Raw genomic sequence first — 20,873 nt, forward strand, 5'->3', positions numbered from 1 at the left:
ATGGCAGCTGCTGCTTCACTCTCACCCTGAGCTGTTGCTAACTTCAGGTTCACTAAATATGTCTAAACCTTAGTTGTCAGCTCAACAAAGTATCCAAATCCTTTTTTTGTGTCTTTGTTTTGAAGAACACTGCAGAAGAAATATGACACAAGAGGACAGCACATTGCTTACCAATCCTGCTGTACTGACATGTATTTGGGAAGTAACCGAGCCCTTCATCATCACTCTCTTTCTCCTCTGCCATTGGGTGCGGATGTAAGGAGTAACAGTGATTTCATGTGGAGTTGCGTAAGTGTGGGGTGAGGCTCGAAAATCAAGCCATGTGAGACAAACGAAAGTGCTGATGCACCGAAAAGAGAGCCAGTGTTTCTGGAGGCATGCGGATAAAAAAAGAAAAAAGGCAGAGTCAGAGAGGACACACAGGGTCCTGGCTCAGTGGGGTTGTGCGGATAGTGCATGGTAAAGGGTCAGATATGAGGGTGGGCATGCTAGGGTGTAGAGGGGGAATCTATTCCAGTAGAGAGAGAAAGGTCACAGTGTAAGCTGATAAAGGCAGGAGGCAGAGCTTGGGGCTGCTTCCAGGCCAGCTAGTCAGCTGACGCCTGCAGCTGTGTTTGGAACATCAATATGAGGCTTGTTCAGCCTCTTCCCCCACCTCCCTCCTTTTTTCCAAAACTCTTTCTCCCTCCCTCTCCTGTTCACTCGGCATCCCTTCTCACCCCCTCCCACTCTACTCCCCCTGATGCTGTTTCCTTTTTTCCAGCTCTGATTTATGAAAGTAGGGCATGTGCCCATAACTGCTGCATCAAGGCACATGGCTGAGCCTCCAGAGGCATTAAGGCTCTGTTTACATCAGCCCAGACAACTGCACCGCATTGCACAATCATCACAGGCAAGCTCTGTTATATAAAGCATGGGGCCACGTTGCCTCCCCTGAATTTGTTTTTCTGGTTTGCCCAGTTTCCACCTGTAATTCCTGAACTGCAAAACTCTGGATGGACACTGTTTTCTGATCTGTGGCATGTTACTTAATGCAGTCTGCAGCCAAAAAAACTTAACCTTTCCCGGGCTGATGTGGTGGAACATTCATCAAAACATTTGAATCAATCAGACGGGTATCCATTCCAGGACCTTCAATTATTGTTTAGTTTTCTGGTGTTGTTTTCAGCAATTTCACTCACTTGAATGTATGTTTGTTTGGGGGATGACTATTAGTCCCAAAAGAAGCACCAAGGCACTTCAGAATCAGTTTCCATGACAACAAATCAGACTGCTCAGTCGGCAGAAGACAGAAAAAATGTGTTTTTAATGAGCACGAACAAAAGCATTTGAGCCAGGAGCCTGAGACAATACAGATATGACAGTGAAACTGCATAATCATGTTGTGAGTATGAGGAAAGAGCAGATTTAAGGCTGGGCTGAAATGATTCATGAGAGCATCTGTGTGAATGAGCAGGTCACAGGAGTACATCGATAGTAAGAAGATAACGTCATCCTCTGTTTTTAATCATCCGATGCACAGATGAGGTTTCATGGGTGTAACCTGTCTTTGAGGGAGTTTAAGACACAACAAGCTGCAGTTATAACAAACCAATAACCATTCATCAACTTAAGGTCCAGCTCTTTTCTTACCAGTGCAGTCACAAACTGAAGTCCAGTGTAACCTTCCTTGACCATATTTATGCCAAACTGCTGCTGACTCAACAACAACCCATTCACTACACATGATTACATTCAGCTGAGGCCTTTGGATCTGGATTGTTTCGGATATTCCTGCCTGTTTATGAGTCATTACAGGCTAAATGCCCTCTGTGTAGTCATGTTAGTGTCAGGGACATTGCAGCCACGAGCATTCAGGCACGGACACACACACACACACACTCGTGACTACGCTCATTACTCCAATTTTCTGTTGATTAAAGGAATTATCAGAGATGCCCCGCTGCTATTTAGCATTAGGCATATCACTTTGGTTGCTGGCACAGCCTAATTTGTTTGTGTGCTCTTTCCAAAGACTGGAGATGCTTTGTGATGCACCCAAGTGTTAATATTCTCTGGCAGGAAGGCACAGAGACAGATGAAACACATCTTATTTTTCAATCCAGAGCCTAACCTAAATAAACACTTTTGTGTGTGTTATCCCTCAGAGATATTTTCCCCCTCTTGCTTCCAGGCTTTGTTGCTTACTGTCTTTGTAGAAGTCCCCGTGCTCCCTCCACCCACTCCCCCACCCAACGCCCACACTCCTCTCCTCCACTCTCATAACTCAGCTGTTACTTGGCAACATGGTCCCAGCTGGACCCAGCATCAGCCGCGTTGCTACAGCAACAGAATGCACACATGCAGACACGGTAAACATGTTGATTTTTTTTTTTTTTTTGAGAAGCCAGCGCTACATGTACAATAAAACCCACATGTGTATTCAGCTCTGACCTGGTGCTAAGACACATATCAAAGGAGGAACGCCCAGATTAATCCACATGGGGAACATTGCCAATATAATCTCATGCACCTGCAGCAGCTTTACATCGGCCTTCATTGTAAAAAAAAAAAGGGAGAGAGAGAGAGAGAGAGAGAGAGAGAGAGAGAGAGAGAGACGAAGAAAAGATTTGGAATCAAACACCATTAAGAGATGGATTGCTGATTCTGCACAGTAATTCCTCATTGGAGAATATCCATCTGGCTGCATTAATTCACCGCTTAATATTTTCTGTTTTCAGCTCCTTTATTAATCACGTCCTGCTTCACTGTATATTACAAGCCAAGATTCACTCATAGCCTTGAGCGTATGGTTCCGGGAAGCAAACCACTTCTTTATGCTATGGGTAACACTGCATCTGTCGTCATAGCAACCCGATCCATCATCTGCAGGGGGATCAATTGATTCATTATTTAGTGAGGCGCAGCCCCCTTCTCTGCTTCCAGTTCACGTCTACCTACTCTGCCTTCAAGCAGCCATTATTGACATGCCGACTAAAGAATAGACAACTGTCAAGTTTCTCTTGCAGATATATAATTTATACTCTACATTTTCCCTGAAAAACAACATGTTTTTGACCTGTGTGAAAGGCATAGGGCGATATTACGAAAACAGGAAGATATGGCAATCTGTTCAAGATGTTCTCTTCATTCTGTGAGACATCTTAATGCAACCAAAATCAGATGGGACCACACATTTTAGGGAGGATGAGTACAGATAGCTTACCCAAAATCACCCAGAGGGCATTTCCTCATGTGGCAGGAACTGTAAAAGAAGTGGAGGACTGATTATCGGAGCGTGTGAGGGTCTTTGTTGTGCAGACAAGATGAATTAGCAGCTTATAAACAGGGAGGGATAAATGGAACTCGACACACATAGCCTGTTCAAAACACTGTTTTCTGGAGCAGGGCATTTATAGCTGCAGGGGAAGACTTGCTTTGAAGATATGCCCTTATTCCAGTTTGTCCTCAGTGGTGTGGCTACACACCTAAGTAGAGCCTTAAGGCACTGAGGTGGGTGGGGAGCTCCAGTTTCTAGGAAGGAAAGGCTGAGGGAAGGAAAGAAGAAGACAAATGTATAGCATTGGAAAATGTGTGCTAAATGGATGATGTCAGCTGCAGCACTTTGACATTTTAATGTCATCTCTCAGGGAATTACATCATTAGCCCTCTTTCCTGGCCTGGTTCAATGCTGGGAAACCTCCTAATGGATGTCAACAAGCCATCCCTCTGGAAGAATGGAAGGGGGAGGGGAGGGTGTGGTTGGTGAGGTGGGGGTGCTTTCACTGAGCTATATGAGAAGGAGAGAGAGAGACCTCACACTGAGCGTCATCTGTACTAAAAGCCTACCGTGCGCTTCTTGCTACAAGATTAACTCAATCTGTGTTACCGTCCATATCAGACAAAGCACAAACAACTGCGAGTCCCTTGCTGTTGATCCCATTTGTTCTGATGTGTAACGACCTCACAGTGGAGTTGTTTGTTAATTATTTCATGCATTCATAATTACAGGAGCACATTAAGTTGGCAGCGGCGACTCCTCACAACAATTTTGCTGCTTTCAATTTCAAAAGCTGTCAGTGTCTTGGCTGCAGCCGGCCAGAGATCAGATGCTGTTCCCAATTATTGATTCATTAATCATCTACAAGTCCATTAAATTCAGGTCAAGTCCAGAAATGTTGAGTTGCTGGGTCAAACAAAAAGTAAAGTGCTAATCTATCTTAGTGACTGTCTTACACTGTGAAATATGGAGAGAAATACCTTAAATTAGATATCCACCAAAGTCTTTTATACGCTACTGAAAGCAGCACTGGGGTTTGAAAACAAGCTCACGTTTTAGGCAGTAATATAAAATCATCACAGTGGCTGCAAATAGACTCAAAACAAACAGGGAGGGAGATCAAGGCTTCAGTGTAAAATAGGTCAGATGGAGGATATTCGTAGCTCAGCTGAATCTCTAAGAAAACTGGGGATCTGTTACTGTGAGCTCACATGGCACAGCAGTGAAATAAAACAGGGTGGACGAAAGGACAAACTTGTAACGAAATTAGTGACGAGGGCTGAAATGTTAAAGACAAAATTGCGAGAATAATCCGAACAATTACATTTACAGTGATCAGACCCAGAGCGGTTTCTTTCAACATATGAATTCAGCTGCATGGTGGACCAGGCCAGGGTCATAGGGGATTTGCAAGCAGGGCAGGGCTGAAGGATAGGGAAGAGTGGCTCAGCAGCTTAGGTTCACCAAACAATGCCAAGGTCGACCGGTACTTCAAATGGATTGGAGGCAGAAGAAAATCATATTTGCAGGAGGACAGAGAATTTATTCAGTCATAGCATGAGAATCAGATGTTCTCTATGGCATGCTTCTGCTTTCTTTATCAGCCTTTTGTGGACCCACATTTTAGAGCCAAAGCCCAACTCACTGTTATATTCTCACTGAATAGGGGTCTGTCATTACCCCCGCACCCCCCACCCCTCCAGTTTGTTGAGAAAAGCTGATTAATAGGCCAAATCCACGGCCAAATAAGTTGGGACTTTGCTGTGATAAGTACCACTCACTCAGTGTTGTGACTGGAAATAAAGGAATGTCTGTTTTACTCTTTTCTTCATTCTGCTCTCCCTCAAAGAACTGAATTAACATTAACAAGCATAGACTCAGAAAGACCTACGACTGTCCAGGCTCATAATCAAACTTTTATTTTCTCTGTATGACAGCTGTTAGCTTTTCAACTTTATGCAGAATGTTGATGACTTTAATGTAGGAAAAAGCCGCTCACTTTTCATGCATCCTACAAAAGCAACCAGTGCTTTCTATCTCTCTTGAAGTTGATGTTAAGACGTTACTGTACTGTCATCTCTAAGCATGCACACACATTTATATGCAAAGTGAGGCTGGTTACATAAACAACGAAGAATGTAAATAGTTCTACATGCACAGGCTGTCATAAAAATAGTGTGCATGAATGAATAGCAGTAAACGAGTGGGGCAGATAAGCTACCCCCTTATGTGCTCGCCTCAGATTCAAATTTAGCTTTGCGTAGGGAATTGATGAGACACAGAGCTCAAAGCCAAAGTCTTCAAAGACCGTGGTTACACAAGATGCAAGGCGTCAAACCCACTTTGTAGTTCTCGGGTGAACAAGTGGGTTGTAGTTGCTGAGCTGCTCGGGGTGATACGGCAACAGAGTTCTGCAAGCCCAGGAAAAGACGATAAAATACAAAAGTTACGCCAAGGTTACATTGTGTGTAAAGGAGTGCAGAAGTAACTTCTTTTTTTTTTATTATTATTGTAGTTGTGGGAGTTGGGGTTGTTCTATCATGTTTCAAGGTTGAGGTCCCCTTTATCATTGCCATAAAAACATAGCAGGAGAGAACTTAAAAAAGAGCTACAACGCCAAGGGAGAGAGAAAGGAGGAGGCCATGGGAAAAAAGGGAGAGAAAGAAAGACCTGATAGTGTAATAGTGAAAAATCTGTTTCATCACACTCACACAGATACTTGCAAGGGTCTTAACGGAACAGTTTCATACTTTGGGAAATACCAATGATTTGCTTTCTTGGTAAGTTAGAAACAATATATTATTATTATATACTAATATAGAGCTTTATATGATAGCTCTACATTACTGAACTAGATTTTGTTTTTACACAGAAAATAAAGCACTTTTTAATGGAAGAACAATTTTACACAATTCCACCCACAACAGCGTGAGCTGGAATTTCTTGGTGGTTTTCAGTACAGTTAGCGGCTGAACTGCCACAAATAAGGCCCCTGCGTGTGTTGCCAGCTACCTTTCAGCTATCATCAGCTACAATGTTTAAGTTGACTGTTATTGAGGTGTATAAATATGGATTTAGCTGTGGAATTTGTGCAAATGGTGTAATGCCAAAATTTGTTTTGCTTTCTGTTTATACAAACCCTTAAAAGTGTAAGAGGGTGGATTTTACACCATTTAAAAAAAAACCTGCTTCCCACTTGTTTCCAGACTATATGCTAAGGCAATACACACGTGAATCATATTCATTTGGTTCCTAACAAGAAAGCTTTTAGTTGTACTTATCAAAATCCGAACACATTAAACCAAAAAGGAAAATTGCAGGGAAGACTTCCAACTACTAACTGCATTTAAATGTAGATAGACGACTTGTTTATAGTTTGCTTTGCTCCACCTCAGAAACCATTTAAATGCTTATCAGTTCCTGTTCTGTTATTAAATAGGATTTCACAGTACAACATTATTTTAATATTGCTTTACCAGAGGCAGTCTAAAGCAGCAAACTATTTGTCTTGGTAACTGAGAGAGCAAAGCGGAAGTAGATGATTGCTTCATTCTTGCAGAGGCCCCACATTCCCCAGAGCGCCATAGCAGGCTCTTACAGTTCCTCGTCTGCTCCCCAGGTCCCTCCTTGTACGCCCCTTCCATCCCCCAACTTTCTGTGCAGCAGCATGGCCGCTCAGCCCTTCCTTTTCTTGCTCTGAGCTTGGTCAAGCTCCAGCTCCCTCTACCCTGCTGCTCCAAATACATTATTTACACTCTCCTCCTCTCCCTTCAGCTCAGCTAAAAAGAATCAGGGCAGAGGGAAATATCACCACTGTATAACCTCCTCCCTCCCCCCACGACACTGACACACACATTACACACACAAGCCGAACCCTCCCCTCCACCAACACAACCCCACCTGCTCATTCTTTCTCACTCTGCCGGATGAAAATACAGCACAGCAACAATGGGAAACTCTGTGAGGCCCTGGCTCTCCCATTAATCCCCTCTGACATGCCTCCCGAGGGCAGGGATTTGCTAGATGTCAATGCAAGAGACCTACAGTATGCAAAACAAGCCTGTCTGACTCTCATGGTTTTCAAAGCCACTGCACTGCCTGTGAGACAGGAAGGCACATCAGAAAGGGGGGGTAGCTGTGCACACAGTCTGCTTAGTTAACCCTTTTTTCACCCTCGTGTTCAGTGTATGTGTCACTTCCCCTCTTCTAGTTTCACTCCCAACCTAGATTGCACAGAAAACACTGATGACAGATGACAGGATGAGAGCTGATGCTGAGCGTTTTTTTCTAGCATACAGCTCTGTTGCTATTATCAGCTTAGTCCTCCTTTGTGATAAATTCAGCTCCAAGAAACGCTTGTTGCTAGAACAAAATACGAAAACCACCCAATGTAAACAGGAATTCTCTGGTCATGTGATGCACTTACTTCTCTAAGACAAAGTATAGTGTTATTGAATTTCACTCTTTTCAGAGATGTAGAGATGAGGAGATAGGTGGAGTCTGCAGGCACTGGGGAGGGGTGAAATGGGGTGGCAAGATGACATTAGAGAGAAGCAGTCAGAGGAACTGTGTGTGTATGTTGGGAGGGGGGTGGGAATCTGTCCACACCCTGCAACTTACACTTACAGTGAATGTAAACAACAGAGCTAAATAGACAGGGTATGTTTCATTTGGGGGAGGGCTGAAGACTTCGCGGAGGAAGGGCAGCAGAAGAAGTTCAATTACCACTCAGAGAGCAGCAGAGAAATGGAAAAACAGATGACAGTAAGGCTTTACCCCACAGAGAAGGAGAAATCCACCAGGATTTGTAGCCTGCTTCATATTCACGTGATTGGCTCCACTGCTGCCTCCTCTCCAGCTCCACCCCCCACCCCTCTCTTTTTTCCACCCATCCTCAGAGCCTTTGAGATGGAAAAATGGGTCATCTGTGTGGAAGTTAATACTCTGAGCATGTACAGTGCTGCTTTATTTTTAGGACGTGCCTTGGAAATCTTTCTCCTTTTTTCCCCTTGCTGCTGAATGACAGAGAAGGTGCTGGGTAATTAATATACTGTGTTGCTGCTGTGCACACAAGTGGAGGCGCAGAAGAGAGTAGCAGTCTTTATTATAGCTGCTGGCAGAGCCTGGACATGTCTCATATTTCTCCCCAGCCTGCCCTCTCCATGACAACGTACAGTAGGCTGCAGACTCTGGCACCACAGTCATGACATCAGCAACAGGGCACAGACAGTGTGACTCTGAGCATCATCAGGCAATGGGAAAACATGTTCCAAAACAGATGCAGGAAGACTTGCGGCCACTGGAGCCACTTCCATCTAATAGTCAGTGATCAGCAAGCTAGATGCAGCAATTTCCTGCCTGGAAGGTTACTGCTTAAAGGTAACACTCAGAGGATCTCAAAAGTAGACTGGTACTACTTTGCAGAGCTATCTGAAGCTGCCATAGCAACCACTTACAACAGAGTTATTTCTGGCTGCTTTTAACTCCCAAACACAGTTGCTCCTACATAACCAGACATCTCCTCTAGTCAGACATCCAATGTGTGCATATATAAGTCTTGGTGTATAGAAGAGTAATCAAGCTTTGAGAATAAAACTCACTAACTGGAATAACACACCAAAGGTAATTACTGCTGTGGATAATTTGTTGACAGGATTTTCAGTAATGAGTTGCAGGGCTCAACTGATTATAATATTCCCAATGCAACATTTGACATACAATCAGAATCCATGCAAACAAATTACAAAGGCAGTCAGACTGCTTTGGGCCTAGCTGGTAAGAGCTTCCCTTTGCCTTTATCCTTGGGTTTTAATGTTGCCTTTAATAACAGATTATTTCCTGCACCAGTAAATGAATGAACACGGTGCATCTGCCATCATGAGCACATTAGAAAAAAGGATTACAAACTGTTAAAAATCACCCTCCCCGTGCACATGGTCTCTGCGCTGCAGGCGCAGCCATTGTTATTGCTGTCAACTGGAACTGTTACGCTCTCAGCTCCCTCCATTCAGTTGCCCTTCCGTGGAACGCCATAAAAGTCTGCAAGTAGAGCCTGGAGCAACAGTGCCCCCTACTGCACAAGAGGATGGAGAGTCTTTGTTTCCCTTGCTCTTTCTTGCCTGCTTCATCATACAAAGAGCTGACTCATAATCCATTCATACAGATTCAAGAAGGGCAGGAACGTAATTCAAACAATGACAGTTTAAATAATTACAATAAACAGCTCATTTATTATGTTAATAACACAATGAACTTTGAGGATGCAGGGAAAGTTTTATCTTTGATAAGAACTGAAGATTTGCTGTGTCATGCTAAAACCAACGTGTCGTGCTCGTGTCAAGGCCCGTTTCACTTGGTTTACTTTATGATGACATGCGTTTAGAGCTGACAGCTCTGGTCTGGTTTCCTTCAGTGACCTCTCAGCTCTCTCTCTTTGCAGGGGGCAGAGTACACAGCCAGCAGCTGAATGTTTATTTAGAGAAACAGCCCAGTGATACGCTGTGTAGGAGTCTGAACCTGTTCCTTGCCCCAGAGCCAGTGGCAGACCACAAGTCCAGCTTGACCTCCAACGCAGTGTTATTTTTCTCCCCTACCTCCCCAAACGGCAGATTAACAACGAGCCACTTCTTATACACACACGGGCCAGACATTTCTGCAGGCCTCTTGACAGGCTTCTCCTTTACCACCAAATGGCACTTACACAGACGCACATGCTCAGCGAGTGCATGAGTTCATGGAAAACTGAACACTGACAACCATTTAGTCTTCAATCGACATTTCTGGGCCATCGTTCAAATTTCATTTTTCATTTCTAATGTAGAAAAACTATTTTCCGCCGCTCGTTTCCTGGCGAACTGAAGACCTGAGCTGTTCTGGCCAGCGCCCGTAGAAACACAGCTGCAGACAGGGATAAAAATAATTACAGCTCTATTTGTCTTCCAAGAGACACACTTAATGTTACCTACTCCCTTCCCCTACGAGGTGCTCCACTTTCACTCTCCTGCGCACACAATAAAGCCATTCATAACAAAGACATCAAGGCTCCACATACTAAAAGAAGCTCATGTTTCACCGTCCTAGCTGAAAAAAAATGCCATACACACGAAATGTCAGGTCAACCTTGATCTGGCAGTGTCGGCACATCTTTATATACAATATATAAAAAGTTTTTTTCTCTTTGAATATAATATTTTCCATTCAGCAAAATAACTCTCCAGCAGATAAAAACGGCCCACACTCCATATTTCAAAACTATAGAAGCTTCAAATATTCTATGCATTGCTACTGCCATCTACTGGCAAGAAGGAATTCAGAAACTTCAGTGTGTTTTGTATATTTTATTTAGGGATTTTACAAACAAAAATATGTCTAGATATGAAAGACTGGGGTAGAAAAATAACATTGAACTGACATTGCATTAACAGTTTCCAAGAACTTAATGACAATATTTCACAAATATGTGTTATTTTTAGTTTGAACAAGTTACATACATTTCTCCAGCACATGAACTGTGCAGCCTGATTGCCTACATACTGTTGTTATTTCTATATAATGTATCAGCAATCCCACTCCAATACACAGCACGTAATTACTTTGAAAGACATAAATATATGGCTACAAACAAAGTCTGGTGTGGAAAATAAAAAAACAGATGGAATGTGTTTAACATTTCAAAATCAGCTACACAATCTTGACAAAGTTCGTTATCTTTGAAGTGCTGCGACAGAAGGGGATTATTGTCATTTTATGTCCGAAGCTTGAGCTCTGTAATAACCAGGCTCACAACTCATACACAACTGCAGTCAGACATACTAAACAGTGCACAAATATCAGTGTCTGAAATCCCCTTAAGGAATATTTAAACGGTCATCTTGCATGCATAATCACATTCATTCAACGTCATCTTCTCTTAAAGACTGAGAGCTGACGATTCGCTGAAAAGCAAACAAAAAAACATTCTTAAGAGATTGTGCTTAAACTGCATACCAACATTTACACAACAGCCAAACATCCGTTTTTCGCCATTTTCAAACTACACAGGAAATTAACTAGCTATTTCTTATTGATAGTATTTCTGTCTTAGAGGTGAAATAGCCAAGAGCTACTGACACATAGCTCTCAGCTTTGGATGATTCTAAGATTGATCTTGCACCCTTTCTTGTCCCAGAAACCACCGAATGCAACCGGGGGGTTTATTAAGGATGCTGTGACGTCAAACCCTCACATTTAAATGTTAATTGTTGAAAATCCTCACCTGGCTGATGCTGGGCAGTTTGGTGAGCAGCATTTGGAAGACTGGAGGCGGCAGTGTCTGCTGGAGTACCTGAAGCAGCTGCTGAGGTTGACCGCATACCGCAATCGCATTGGTCAAGTGGTCCACGCCTTTCTCAACTTCACCTAGATTAGTATTAGAATAGGTTAAGAAGACTGAGTGAAAATCATGAAGTGTTTGGAAACAACAGACTTATTTGTATTTGCTTATTAGAAATGCTAGTTCCATTCAGTGTGAACGGTTGTGGGGGTGGAAAACTTGTGATCCTCGAGAGTCATAGCTCTGCTTGTTTTCCCAAGTATCCCTGCACTAGCCACTGCTGATGACCTGGATCAGGTGTGATCACTCAACGAGAAGCTGGTAAAGCAGTGTGTATAACAGGGATAGTTAGAAAACAAACAGAGCAGCTTCCCCTAAATGATTCACGTATGAAGCTGTATGGTAATTTTTTAAGATACTGCTCTAAGTATGTAGTGATATACAAAACCAGTGTATCCAACATGTAAGATTCTGTAGCTGATGTATATTGAAACAGTGAATATGTTGCTTACCTTGTGACAGGAGCTCTTCTCCCAACTGAATTTCCTCCAGAAAGAATTTCTGTACAGCTTCCGGGTCTTTCAAGTCAGGCAGCTTTAAAGTCAACAAAACACCATAAATGCACATTTAGGCCCACAAATAGAAACCGCAATTCTAAGAAATTGATGGCTTGAAGTTTAGCATACCCGTGTTTGTTTGGATTTCTCACTAGAAACAGTCTGCTTTCTTCTGCCTGTGAGACATAAGTGGTTAAGATTCTGCTGGAATGTCTAGTTCGCCGTCATACAAAGCAAGAAATACATGGCTACAAATGCTGCGTTGTTAGCTAGTTACAGCATGCATCGTCCAGGAGGTAGCAAGAAAATTAAGTTCGCACATCTTAATAATCTTTACCTCGTAAGTAATATTAAAAGAAAATGCAATGAGCGTAACGTTAATTTTTGATTAACTAGTCTCCTTGCGGTGTTTCTGCCACATGGACTAACATCATTACCATGCTCCTGCTGTAGCGTTAAAGTTAGACGTTACCTAACTTCCTCTAGATTTAACACTTACGTTCACGTAACTTTTCCTTGAAATGAGGGTCACTCCGCCGCTTTCTGTCAAAATAAATACAGTATGCAATAAAAAGGCCTCCACACACCCCAGCAATGATTGCGCTCGTCCTACTGCTCAGCATAGCTAAAAAGGGACGAAGGAGCTAGCTGCTAGCAGCTAGCACGCTAGTGCGAAAGCGCTAAGAGGAAATACGTAACTCTTTACGTAATATCCACGGCTTGATTTGTTGTTTTCGAGAGGGATTTTACTTACTTTAATGTATGCTTTTATTTTTGTTTTTTGTTATTATGTGTATCACATCACATCGAGCACACACAGCTTTTACATCCTTTTGTCAAATTTTATGCCAAATTTAATAGTCTGCAAAACGAAACGTATATATCACCATGACATTGTTTTAAGGAAATGTTCACAGTCAACAGGATGATCAAACTGCCAGCAACTTTTTTGTTGTCAGGCCAATGCATTCGGCAAGTGCTTCTTTTAAGGATAGAAGGATAAAATGTAACTTGAGAATAACAAGAATTTAAGTTGACTAGAAGGCGATGGACATGAGGTCACAATGACTGACCTCTGTCCACAATAATTCATCCTTTAGCCCAGTTGGAGCTTTGTGGCAAATTTGTAGAAATTTCCTTCAAGGCATCCCTCTGATATCAGATTCACAAGAATGAGATGGACATTTAGACAACCTGAAAACATAATGCCTGTGGCAACACCTGTCACTGTTACAGAGCCATACCTGCATTGCTTTTGTGTACCTCTGCAAACCAGTCAGATTGTAGTATCCATGCATGTCTACCCAGAATTGTATTCTTATTAGTTTATCCATGAATGCAAGTGGAAGTTTGAAAGTATGAATATGTAATGAGATTCACTACAGGCATTTCTGAAATAGAGTGTTGATGAAAATGGGATGGACATGACTTCCCAGTGAGCTTTCACTACCAAAATGTATTCAGTTCATTGACGGGTCTTGGTGAATGATTTTGTAATGTTTTAAGGAATTCCATGAAGGCATTACTGTGATATCGCATTCACAAGAATGGGAAGGACGGGAGTTCACAATGACCTTGACATTTGACCTCTGATCCCCAAAATGTATTCAGTCCATCCTTTACTCTAAGCAGATGCTTGTTTTAAAATTGGGAAGCTTAAAATCGGTATGAGAATGGAGTGGGAATGTTGGAAAAAGTGTACATTATATTGAGCGTATGCAGTACTGGGCAACAGCTGTTTAGATGCAAGATAATCAGTGGTGAGCAAAAACTGCTTTAGGGCACAAGAAGCCCCAGGATCACTGCATGAAAAGTGGTTAGTGATAATGTCTTCTGTGGTACTAAGGAAATATGCACTACCAAAGCATGTCTCAACTGGATCCTGGTAATGTTAAGACCCTTTCTTTGTGTCGAAGTCCACCTTTAACATCATAACTAATTTAACCAATACTGTGTGTACTTAGTACATTTCTCTAAATAAATTTGCATTTAATCAAGCTGAGCATTTCAGTCAGGTCACACTTCAGCAAAAATTTTAAGTACAAATGTAAATTTCACCTGTTACAAAGCCTGCATTCTACATTGTACTGATATACGAAAGTATTACTAATACATGCTCCAAATATTAAAAGCAACAGTTACAATAAGTTAGCAACACCATAAAGTTAATTTTGTGCTTACTGTTGGCTCAATAATTTCAATGATGCATATTTTATAAACGTTTCATATATTTTATATGTACCAACTTCAAAAATAACTACAGTACTTCATAGGCAATGAAAAAGGCAATCAAGTCAAAAATGTCCTCTGAAAGGAAATATAAACAAAACATATTCAAGTAGAAACACAGCAAAATAATTTGAAGCACAGTATTTCAGAAACAACTACTTTTCCCCACAGATAGCAACAGACGCACAGATTACTTCACAAACTATGGCATTTATTTCAAACAGAGGCTTCTGCTTTGCTTACATTTTTACAATAAATTACACAATGACCATCATTAGATGAGCCTAATAAATACTATTGACCATTTTTCAATAAGCTCTATTTATCTATGATCAAGACCATTTTCCACATACAGGATCATACAAGCTTCAGCTTCAGGCCATGTACATTGGAAAATAGTTCAGCCGCATCCAGAACCACCATTCTGAACCAAGCACAAGCTCTAGAAAAACAAAACAAAAAAAACAAACAAACAAAAAAACCAAAATACAAACTAAAGCCAAAAATGAAACTTAAAAAAGAGGAAGAATAAAATAACTATCAAAACTAAAAAGAGAGGCAGGACAAAACATAATCTCAAATCTGCTCCTACAAAAGAACAATGGTGACAAAGGGAAAGAACAAACATGCTGTAACCCTCAGTATTTACACTCAAACTACAGTTAAAACCGTAAAACTGTCTGTACAGAAAAGTACATGTTATTAACAGTGCAAGATATTAAATAGCTTGACTCAAAACACTTCTCAATATACAAATGTATAACAAAAGCATACAATAACATACAAGTGCCAAACAAAATGTAACTTCAGGTTATCATACAGCAAGGGGTCTATACAAAGGAAACACTGGAGATGTCTTCAGAAATGTATACACATACATCACTTCATGATATAAATGCACATTTACAATATCTTTACCTTTTATTCTGGTCATAGTACAAGAGACAGAACCATACATTTTTGGTAGGGATGAGTATGAACAGAAGCTGACGTGTCAATATTGATCATGAGTAAAAATACTAAGAGACTCCAAAATGTATGTGCTGCTTTCCTTAATGAAGCAGAAGGGTGTATGTACTTAAATAACTTCATACTGTTTGAAACACTGCAAATGTGGCTTCATTCATGTGTTGTGCAGTACTTAGTACACGCTACAAATACCTCCTATGGTTACCTTCAAGTTCCCTTGATCCAGTTGCAGATGTGCATTATCAAACCTTCAGTGAAGGTCGTAGGACTGGGGGTGGGGGGAGGGGAGGGGTCGATGGGTGATGAAAACATAATTAAATAAAGCAGATAGGGTTTTAAAAGGCTGATGAACTGAAGTAATGCTACTGTTGCATTCACTACCTCTGCCATTGCACACTTTATACTGCAAAACTCAACAATTATACCCAAGTTGGATGAGTATTCAGTAGTAGTTACAGGTGATCCAGTAAAGGAGTTCTGCTTTTACAATTATACTTCTTAAATGTTACATGCTCTGATAAAAACCACCTATATCTGTCAGACTCAGCCCTTCACCGCCTTCTCACTCATACAGCAATTTTTAGTCTTTTCTAAGGGACATGTTATTCCAGCTAACCCTCTGATTTAAGAAGAGGATCAGGAAAAAAAAGTGCTGTCCTTTCTCAAAGTGCCCCACGGAGAAGAACAAAAAAGGCACTACAGTATCATTCCAAATTTTTCCACTGAAGCTATCAGTGGAAACCCCATCCATCACCACCTGCATGACTCAATGCAACCATGTACAGGAGTCTGTGCCTGTATGTGAGAAGACCATTGTCAACCACTTGAGGTTTAACCACATGAAGGCTTGTTTTTGTAATGAGGGTGAACAAAGAAACGTAGCAAAGTTACATTTCATATGCTCTTTGATGCCAATGTGGCAGTGTTCCTCTGAATTTCACATAACAACAACATGGCCAGCACAAGCTGCACCATGTTGAGCTCTGTGGAAAGAGCACAGAGGGGTCTTCACTGGAAACCCTCCCATACCAATATATCTTTATCAAATGGAAACAATTATTGCTTGCAAAAACAATTCTTAAAAATGTTCAATTTAGAAGAGCGCAAAAGACAAATTTTATAGATTTTTTTGTGACAAATTTCATTCCCCTACACAATCTTCATAAAAGTGCACTTAAGTGCCATTAGCTTGCCAAAGAAACAGTTGTCAATAGAAAATAGTGCTTGTTTCTTGTTTTTTTTTTTGTCTCTGGTCTGTTTTTTTGTGCCCCAGTAGTTACAGTATGTAAGTTGACTTGTCTGTCCTGTTGAAAGGGGTTGAGGGTGGTGACCCCAGGGTGCTGGTTAAGTGCTTAGTGCTGTGGCTCCTCGCTGGTTCGTCCTGTCACCTGCATTCCACTGATACCCCAGAGTTCTGAGAAGAGGAGGATGAGGATGACACTGGAGGATCAGCAAGTGTCAGCATGACTGCTGCAGTCAGTGAGCTGGAGGACGGTGAGGAGGAGGAGGAAGATGAAGAGGAAGCAGCCACAGTGCCTACAAAACAGAAAAAGGTTTGTTGACATACAGAGGAAATAACTGTGGAGTGGGCTGCACCGGCCTTTTTCTTTTTACTTTTTTAAAAACACGCTTGAAGGTGCAACCAATAAATCAGTAATGCTGAGACCACTGAGATCTGACTCACTTTCCCGTTCCTTTTTCTTCATGCGTTTTCGTCGTCTGTCAATTGAGGCCACTTCAGATTTGAGCGAGAGATAGTGGTTCCTAATGTCCTGCAGCTTCTCCTGAAGAAAAGCAATTCTCTCCAAACTGCTCATCTTCTCCAGGTCAGCTAAGTGGAATAAAAATTAAATTAAAAGATCAGTTAATCCAAATGACAAACTCACTTTAGTTCAAAGGATAGTCTTGCACAAAAAAATCACTGCTGCTAAGATCTTTACTGCACTAATCATAGGTCTTATTTTCATCTGACTTAGTGTTTACATTTTAATTAATTAAACCACAATTAACCTTTGCAAAAAAGAGGATTTATGTCTGAAAACATAATTATTACAACTTTATGGGCAACGGTGTAGTTGGTGTTGTCTGTTTAAAAAATGTTTAATGACACTATTGTATTTTATGTTTCCTGTCATAGTTTGACTGTTTAACCTATGTGGTTGTGTGCTTTGTGTAGCGCCATGGTCCTGAGGGAACGTGTGTACCATACACACTGCGAAATGACAATATAAAGCCACTTGACTTGACAAAATGCAAATAAACTTAATAGAAATTGAACATTTCACATTATTAGCCATAATAAATAAAAAGAAATTGTTACAGTAGCTAGTGAGTTTAACATGTGAAACTTACACATTTGGAAGCTCCACTTGTACACGCGTGGCGATCTTCCATGGTTGTCTCGATGCTGGCCATGGTCAGTGTCACCCTGCTTGTGGTACTTATGGCTTGAAGGGGGAGATCTTCCATGACACTTGGGTGGAGTAGCAGCCTTCACATCTGATGCATTGTTCTTAGAGGCAGCTGTTTTAGCAATGCCCTCAGCCTGGTCCTCACTGTCACTGCTGTTGGCTGGAGGACAGAGAAAACGGCAACGATGAACCAACAGCAACACAAAGACTAGACAAATGGACGTCGGGAAATGAGTAAATATTGGATACAGACTCTAAGGCTGAAAAAAGCACTGCTGGCATTTGAAATGGGAAACCTAGCAGGGTGTCAGAAATTCTACCAACAGCTCCTTACCTGCTTTCCTATTCTTTTTAGGAGGCACACCTAGGCTCTTGCGGTTTGGCTTGTGTTTCTTTGAGGCTCCACCTGCCTGTGATTCTTTCTGCCGCTTCTGACTTACAGACGCTACAGAGAAAAATGCAGAGATGGTGAGAGAACAGTCAGACTGTGGAATGAGTTGTCAGCGTGTATTTCTCTAGTTTTCCATCCTGAAGAAAACCAGTGAATTCTGTGATTTGAAAATACGTTGAATATATATGCTTTTCTGTCATTTATACCTTTGGACTTTTGCTCGCTCTCCTGTTGGCTGCTGCTGCTCAGCTCTAAGCTGCAGCTGCTGCTGCTGTTGCAGGAGAGGCTGACGTCAAAAACTTTTGAGGGGGAACCTGCCCCTTCTTCCTGGGGGAGGTCTTGCAGCTCCCCACCCAGACTCTCTACTTCCACCGTACTGCTGTCCGTCTCACTGCGCCCCCCTGCCACTTCCTCCTGTATGGGTCCTGGGGGAAGAGTGTCAGAAATTGGCTCTGATGGCAACGTGGGGGGTATAGACGGTGCTGGGGAGGAAGGTTGCGCTTGACTAGAGTCTTCCACGGCACTGCCTCCTCCTGAGGTGGACTCTGGTGTTGTTGGTGGTGTGTTGAGTACAGAGTTACTGCCACTGCTTGGAAACTCCTGTAGTTTGTCGTTCTCCATCTGCTCTTCTGAAGCTTCATCCTCAGGTTCAGGATCCTGTTCCACACTCGGCTCCCCGAGACATGAGGGACCAGGTGGTGGAGGAGAATTTGCCGCCTCTGTGTCTGAATCAGAAAACAATTCTTTCAGAGTCTTTTTTGGCCACTGGGCCTGGATGCTGGACCACACATCCTTTTGTCCTTTGGAGCGAACAGCGGGCCGTTCCTCTGCATTCCCAGAAATTTTGGGCCTCTTCTCCGGAATCTCCCAGAACCCAGCTTGTCTGGCACTCTTTGTCTTCTCCTTCATCCCGCCATACTTCTTGGAAGGAGAACCTTTGGTTTTTGGCCGGCTACGCTCAGACTCCTGAGCCTGGGTTTCAGCAGGTGCTGCTCCCTCATCATCTGAACTGCTGCTAGAAGAAGCCCCCCTCTCCTCCCCAGGAACTGCTGATCTCTCTTCCAGCTTCCTGGGAGAGCCTCCAGGTAACCAGTCAGCACTCCTGGTGTTCCTGGTCTTAGCTTTAGACTGACCTTTTGGGGTTCTCTCTGCTGCACTCTCAGATTTCCTCTTCCTGGTGGTCACCTCTCCCTCTACCTCTTGCTGGCATCTTTGCTTCGCACTGTCTGCGCTCTCTACACTGTCTAAATCCTGGCTCTTTCCTGTGACTGGAGAAGGTTTGGATCCTTCAAGAGGCGTCCCTCTCTCCCAGCACTCAGATGTTTGCGGTGCCTCTGGTGGGGCTTTTCTGAGGCTGCCTCTGCAACCTGGGCGATCGTCTTCATTTTGTTCTCCCTCCTCATCCTCATGCTCACTTTCATCTGTAGACATCTCAGATGCTGAGGCAGACAAGACAGAACTGTTAGTTTCAGTAGGATTCCAACAAGCACAAATACATCACTTCAGAGTGAAGCAGTTCTAATCTGCTTTAAGTGTGTGTTAGGACTACAGGCTAAAGAGATTTGCTACCTTGGAGGCCATTGAGGATAGAAGTAATTTCAATAGCCTTGACTGGAGACTGCTGATTCCCTTTCTCCTCACCCTCGTCTATCTTGGAAAAGACATCCTGACTCAGGCCACATTTGGAACGAGGGATACGGTTGGTGTTGGACGAAGGGCTGAGGACTTCTCTGTCATTGAGCCTCTCCAACCTGTCTCGCTCCCTCTCAGCTTTGTTCTGTTAGAATTTAATGCAGTCAGTGATTCATGAGCCCAAACCAGATTTAAGTTGAAAAGTGCAACTTTCCTAACTCGTACCTTTATTTTTTTGCGGTGCTTTATTTTTGGTACATTCTTATTGGCAGGGCGAACAATCTTGTCAGCTTTGATCCATTCATCATATCTAAAAAGTAAAAGTAAAATTAAATAAAGTAATACAAAAAAAAATCAAGTACAAAGATAAGAAGCAATATCATCATTCAGATCTTTGAGAGGAGCTTAAAATCTCACACCACCCACCACACAGACACCTCTACTATCTGACCCCAACATGTTGCTGTGACACAAATAAGCCTCAGCAGCAAAAGAAGAAATCCCATTGTGTTTTGTGAAAAAGGACAAACCTTTACGATGAAGAAAGAAACAACATTGACACCGACCACCACACAAATCATATTTAACAAAGTTCCAACAGTACCAAGGGTGCTATTTGGGTCGTATGACAAAAATGAAGTTTCACAACATCACACACCACAGACACAATGCAGAGAACATCCCACTGTCTTTTATAGAGTGCTAGAGGACCACACAACAACATTGAGCCAATGAAATGCTGATTGCACTAGGTAACCTCTGTGTCATGGTACCCTAACACTCTACTTAACACTGCATTAACCCTGACCCACTGGGGAGGGGGGAGAGGGTTGAGAGGTAGAGGTGAGTGTAGCAGCACTTTAAATGGCCTTTCGGAGAATCAAAGGGCAGCTCATTTTGCCAATATTTAGGATCACAAATTTGTTCAATCAAAACCACTGGTTGGCAATTTTCCTGCATAAATGTACTTCAGCTTGTCTGTAGAGTTGGTTGAGAGACAGACAGCTGGGGGACAGACAGACAGGGGATTCAGTCAAAACTGAGTGAGGGAAGGTGAGAAGTGATCCACATCAACCCAATACTCAGTTCTGTTTCTGCCACTAGATGGCCCAGT

At 42.3% G+C, this 20,873-nt stretch overlaps 2 protein-coding genes and 1 non-coding gene across 6 annotated transcripts in view; all 3 read right to left on the bottom strand.

The window, feature by feature from the left end:
• Positions 1 to 10,581: 10,581 nt before the first annotated feature.
• tomm20a (translocase of outer mitochondrial membrane 20) lies at positions 10,582 to 12,801 on the bottom strand. The gene is made up of 5 exons (XM_067525531.1): positions 12,627 to 12,801; positions 12,257 to 12,303; positions 12,083 to 12,164; positions 11,514 to 11,656; positions 10,582 to 11,193 (listed from the first exon to the last, which is right to left on the bottom strand). Exons 1-5 carry the CDS (start codon positions 12,748 to 12,750, stop codon positions 11,149 to 11,151), a joined length of 441 nt encoding a protein of 146 aa, XP_067381632.1. The 5' UTR covers positions 12,751 to 12,801; the 3' UTR covers positions 10,582 to 11,148.
• On the bottom strand, positions 11,332 to 11,466 carry LOC137103547 (small nucleolar RNA SNORA14). Its single transcript, XR_010911535.1, has one exon. It is a non-coding gene; the product is annotated as a small nucleolar RNA SNORA14 (small nucleolar RNA).
• Positions 12,802 to 16,503: 3,702 nt separating the features above from the next.
• The window catches only part of arid4b (AT-rich interaction domain 4B), a 42,823-nt gene continuing 38,453 nt past the window's right edge, over positions 16,504 to 20,873 (bottom strand). For all 4 annotated transcript variants that reach the window (XM_067525527.1, XM_067525525.1, XM_067525528.1 and 1 more), the window contains 7 exons: positions 19,985 to 20,069; positions 19,697 to 19,904; positions 18,334 to 19,566; positions 18,071 to 18,181; positions 17,678 to 17,896; positions 17,010 to 17,156; positions 16,504 to 16,861 (listed from right to left, as the gene is read on the bottom strand). In XM_067525527.1, coding sequence (XP_067381628.1) covers positions 16,710 to 16,861; positions 17,010 to 17,156; positions 17,678 to 17,896; positions 18,071 to 18,181; positions 18,334 to 19,566; positions 19,697 to 19,904; positions 19,985 to 20,069 — 2,155 coding nt within the window. In that variant the 3' untranslated portion in view covers positions 16,504 to 16,709. The remainder of the gene's footprint in view (positions 16,862 to 17,009; positions 17,157 to 17,677; positions 17,897 to 18,070; positions 18,182 to 18,333; positions 19,567 to 19,696; positions 19,905 to 19,984; positions 20,070 to 20,873) is intronic.

Source organism: Channa argus, chromosome 1 (genome assembly GCF_033026475.1).
Source record: "Channa argus isolate prfri chromosome 1, Channa argus male v1.0, whole genome shotgun sequence".
Taxonomy (NCBI): Eukaryota; Metazoa; Chordata; class Actinopteri; order Anabantiformes; family Channidae; genus Channa; species Channa argus.

Coding starts and splice junctions, on each gene's coding strand:
- tomm20a (XM_067525531.1), bottom strand. CDS start 12,750: ATGCTGAGCAGTAGGACGAGCGCAATCATTGCTGGGGTGTGTGGAGGC. Junction 12,304..12,626: donor CAAGGAAAAGTTACGTGAAC/GTAAGTGTTAAA, acceptor TATGTCTCACAG/GCAGAAGAAAGCAGACTGTT. Junction 12,165..12,256: donor AGAAATCCAAACAAACACGG/GTATGCTAAACT, acceptor TTGACTTTAAAG/CTGCCTGACTTGAAAGACCC.